This window comes from Temnothorax curvispinosus, unplaced genomic scaffold, assembly GCF_003070985.1.
Source record: "Temnothorax curvispinosus isolate PA1 unplaced genomic scaffold, ASM307098v1 QBEX01006102.1, whole genome shotgun sequence".
Classification (NCBI taxonomy): Eukaryota; Metazoa; Arthropoda; class Insecta; order Hymenoptera; family Formicidae; genus Temnothorax; species Temnothorax curvispinosus.
Window position 1 is genome coordinate 1 of NW_020215882.1, and position 5150 is coordinate 5150.

General features: G+C 34.8%; 1 protein-coding gene across 1 annotated transcript; it reads right to left on the reverse strand.

The window, feature by feature from the left end:
• Window positions 1–49: 49 nt before the first annotated feature.
• On the reverse strand, window positions 50–2318 carry LOC112455476 (the record flags this gene model as incomplete). The annotated part of the gene is made up of 6 exons (XM_025017414.1): window positions 50–140; window positions 220–387; window positions 476–660; window positions 720–1127; window positions 1183–1398; window positions 2086–2318. Coding segments are annotated over 3 exons (751 nt in total), but the record flags the coding sequence as incomplete, so codon positions are not given.
• Between the last annotated feature and the right edge of the window lie 2832 nt (window positions 2319–5150).

Sequence of the window (5150 nt, forward strand, 5' to 3'; positions counted from 1 at the left end):
AAAGTAAACAAAAGATTCCTGAGAATCTCTAATAGTGAATTTTATGGTACTTTTTATGCCAGTCAAATCTTTTTTCACAATTTTGTTGGTTGGAACCAAGTAACCGTGGAGGCTCCAAAAAACTATTGCATCACGACCATCTATACAAATAAAGTCAAATAAATAAAGAATGTTTACAAGTGAAAAAATATAAATTTCTAACAAAATAATATAACTTACTTTCAGAAAGTGTCTCCTGTTTTAACATTTGTAGGTATGCTTTTATGGATTTATCTTTTACATGCGATTATCTTTGCACAAAAACGATGTAAGATTATTTAAGCAACTTTCCCACTTATTTAACAGACCATTTCTCGTGTCAAATAAGACATTAAAATCCATGTCAATCTGTAAAACATTTTAAGAATTAGTTCGTTTGTCAGTTCTAAATTTCCGTTTAATATAGTTGATATAATATTTCCGTTTTAATACATACCAATCTAAAGCCAGATGGTTTTTTATAGAAGGGCCACTTTTCAAAAATAGTTGCCGTGTTTGCAGCACTGTTTATTTCTTTTAATCGGTGTTGGCCACATGCTTTCCAACAGTTGTCAAATTCTTCTGATGTCAGGTTGTCAAATTTGAGTGCATTAATGCAACTTTCCGCATCGTTTTCTGGAACTAAAATATTTAACATCATTGACATTAGACATATAATTTTTAAACTTGTAAGAACTTACCAAAGATTTTCTGATTCCGTTGAGTTAGTTTTGAACTTTCTGGTTTTTTTTTGGCAAAATATGTTTTTCAACTACTGTTTTAAGAGAAGATTTTAAATTGGCAAGTTTAATATATAATTTTCCGTCTGTCCGTAGTTTCGTCTGATGGAGTTGACGATCTTCTATAAGGTGAAAAATGAGATCTCGATGTCGAAGGCACATCAGATTCAGTTGATAGAGCTGGGGATGGTGGTCCGCTTAAGTTGGAAAAATTCATATTTGGTGTTTCCAGCGGAAGGTTTAAAGAATTTCTCCACTTCTCCAAGTTATCTTCGAATAATATTTGAGTGCCAAGATCGAATGATTTCAGAAGTTTTTCGATATGATGCTGCTTTATGATTTTAAGTATTTTTATTACAACATTCTCCCCTAAAAAAAGTATATTTTATATTGAAACATAAGTGTACACAAGAAATTTACTTACTTAGAAGATGATCCACTAATTCTTCTTGATTCCAACTTCGAAGTAGCAATCTTAATTCCTCTCTGTCTCTATTGTCCTCTAATAGTCGAAATGTATCTTGTGCAATTAATTCGTTTGGAGAACTTAAGTTTTTGAGTATTAGTTGGGCAGTTTCATTGTCAGGATGTTGGAAATTTTCATTCTGATTTTGATGAATTTGTGAATTTGCTGTCGTAGCTGTCAATTGCGAAGAAAAATTTTCGAAAACTGGAAGTAATTCATACTGATAAATATTTTCGCTCAAAGAAGCGGTAGAATTGATATTTTCAACGCCTTGAGGTACCAATGAATTATTATTTATATGGGCTTCCATTCCTTCCTGTGTAGTATCTTGACAGCTAGATTTAGAGATATCATCCATTATCTGTATTCTATAACAGTCACAGAGCGACGTTTGGCTGCGGGATATAATTTGACCGTCAGTATATAACATTGTAATATTACTAAAAATGGAAATTCTCCGGGCGGCGAAACACTTCGTCGATATAATATACGTATAATATACATTCTATTAACGAACAACGATTCGTGATTTAATGAATCCTATCATTGACTAATGAAAAATATTCAATGTACGATTCGTAATATCAACGATATAATATACGAGCGTACTCGAAAACTTGAGAGATGAATATTGCAAAGGGCATGGCCATCCGAGGGCCAGGGAACGACGCAATGCTATGAAACGAGAATGAGTGTCGTCTTTTAACACAATTATCCGAGATAATTCGGATGTGCTCGTACGAGCGTGCAAATGCGGTACACGCGGTATCCGTGAGCCGGAATTGCGAGCAACGATGTACTTATATATCGTTGTTGTTTGTCGATGACCATTCGAGATGATCAAATGTCCGCACGAACTACCTTGTCCGATTCCGACCTCGAGGAACAGCAGTGTCCAATGCAATTCGGGAAGTCGATCTGAAAGGAAGATCCTTTTTCCTGAGCCTCCGAGAAGAAACGCACGCTTTTCCTTTCCTTTGACGCAAAGGCAGGGACGAGACTGCCGAGACCTCGCCTGCCCGCACGCACTAAAATCATTCACCCGAATATCGCGTTCCGCGAATATTAATGTTAATAACGGAACACAAATGTCACTACCCGGTTAATCAAAGCATACTGTTATTCTTTTCGCGAAAGGCGAACTGTATCTCGCAACAGGAGAATAATACGTTGTCGAATAACGAAGTTTTTGTAAGTTCGAACGACGCGATTCGAGCAATCTACACCGCGTGTTTCGACCGACTACGCAATTTTCGCGTCGCTACGGGAATCGGTATAAGTTGATGTGGATACGTTATCTCAACAAATATTTCATTCAGCCAATGTCCAATTTCACATTTAATGAATGAGTTTATTGATTCTACTAAACACATTCATTGGGAGAATGAACATTTTTATTGATTTAATTAAATGTTACATTAAGCTAAGAAACGTTCAAGTACGTTCTATTAACGAACAGCGATTCGTGATTTAATGAATCCTATCATTGACTAATGAAAAATATTCAATGTACGATTCGTAATATCAATTAAAATTTATTGTATCAATAAATTTCAAATCAATAAACGTTATTTACTAAGAGGCAAAATGGAATAAAAAATCCTATAATACGAAAATATGGGCTATATGAGGCTACAATAGTTTTTGAGTTATAATTAGTGATAAAAATTTGCCAACAATATTGCGCAATAATATTGCGTACAATTCGCGCGCTCAGGTTCGTAACTACACTTATACCGATTTGTCATCTGTTATTAATTTTTACAAGATAGATAATAAATAAATTGATTCTCACAAATATTTCTCCGCGTGATAAAAATAAAAATAAACTTTGTTTCTTAAATGTATCAAAATATAAACTTTATAATTGTTCGGGAGGCGATCTCGACGAGATCGTCCCGATTGAATCGCTGGAATTCGCTCAGAGATGAGCGCGCAGACGTTCGGTGGCGCGAGCTTTGAGCCCCGCTGAAAGATGTGGAGCAGGAAGAAACTTACTTACCTTGTAATTCAACACAAGATAGATCGACACGCACACAAGAGTTTAATAGCGAACGAAAAGTAATTTTGTCGAGACGAGCGGTTTGAGATTTTCGTTGAAATACGAACGAGCCGACGATTCGAGAGATTCAGCCCGCTTCGCGCTCGATTCGACAGTCGCGCCGCGCGAAACGGGGATAGGTAGTCAGTCACTCACGGAGCGGGTGATTTTGTTTTCCGATTTTATTTGTACTTTCGTCTAAAGCCCCTTGCACAATAGGCGATAGCGATAGCGACAGCGACAGCGACAAAGTTGCCGACAAAGGTATAGCTTTGTCGGCAACCTTGTCGCTGTCACTATCGCTATTGCTATCGCCTATTGTGCAAGGGGCTTAATGCTAACGCGTGGAACACGCGTTCCTGTCGCTAGGCACGGTGCCTCGACAAATAAGCGTGCGAGGCGCTCGTCGAGGCATGTGTCTGTGGTTCGCGACGTTCGTGACTGGGCTGCGCATTTCGAGCGCTCGAGAATTTGAAATTTTGGTTTGACTTTCAAACAATAATTCTATTTAAATGTAATAATTAATCAACCATTTACATTGTTATTTAAGAAAGAATTAAATATTTTACGTACAACATTTATAACTCGTTAATATTAGTTGACTGCCGTATGTAATACCCACACAGGCACATATATAAGAAACAATAAATCAGCTGTGCAATAAAAATCAATATCACCTGATTTGTAGAAATCAATAACAGATATGACAGATCGGTACGCGCGTATATGTATATGTTTATATGTATATAGTTACAGATCTGAACACGCAAATTCTACGCGATATCATTGACGATTGCTCATAACTCAAAAATTATTGCAGCCTAAAAATTTTGGTATTAGAGTTTTTGACTCTATAATTTTCCTTTAGAATACACTGTATTAAAGTATTGTGAGACACTCTGTATATTTTTTCGTTATTTATTGTATTAATTTATTTGCCGTTGCGCTAGTAAACTGCGACTATATATACATACATATATATATGTAGGTCCAGGGGCAGTTTCCAGGACATCACTTAAAAATATTTTTTTTATATCTTTTACACTGTTCTCTATCTCTTATTTAAATAAAACAAATGTATTCTTATTCGTTTCGAAGAAAAACCTAATTTGGCAGTTTCCAGGACAATCACAGATGGTAGATTCAGGGACAGCATATGTTTCCAGGACATTCGACTATAACGGCAGGTTCCAGGACATTTTTCTATACATATCTAATGGTAGTTTCCAGTACATAGACTACTTTATTGAATATCTGTATATATATAGGATTAACAATATTATAAATGTATTAATAATACTATATATATATTTAATAAGGTGGTCTATTTACTGGAAACCATTATTAAATATGGATAGAAAAATATCCTGGAACCTGTCGTTATAGTTGAACGTTCTGGAAACATATGCTGTCTCTAAATCTACCAATCTGTGATTGTCCTGGAAACTGCCAAATTAGGTTTTTTTCCGGAACAAATAAGAATACATTTGCTTCATTTAAATAAAAGATAGAAAACAGTAAAAAAGATATTTTAAAAATATTTTCAATATTTACTATGTATTAGTAGATATTAATAATACTTGTAATATGAATAATAAATACAAATAACAATTACAGATAAATATTACATTATATAAACATAATAATTTAAATAATATAATATAATTTAATTATTCTGTTTTGCTACTGCTTAACATATATATTCATTTATATATGAATGCCCACAGGTATGTTCTGGGACTGTTTACGTTTTCTAAAATGTACAGTCCTGGAATATACCCTTACATTTGTATAACAGATTTGAAAACTGTCCTGGAAACTGCCGTAGGACTTAAATTTTTTTCCAGGACAGTCCTGGAAAATGCCAAATGTCCTGGAATATAAC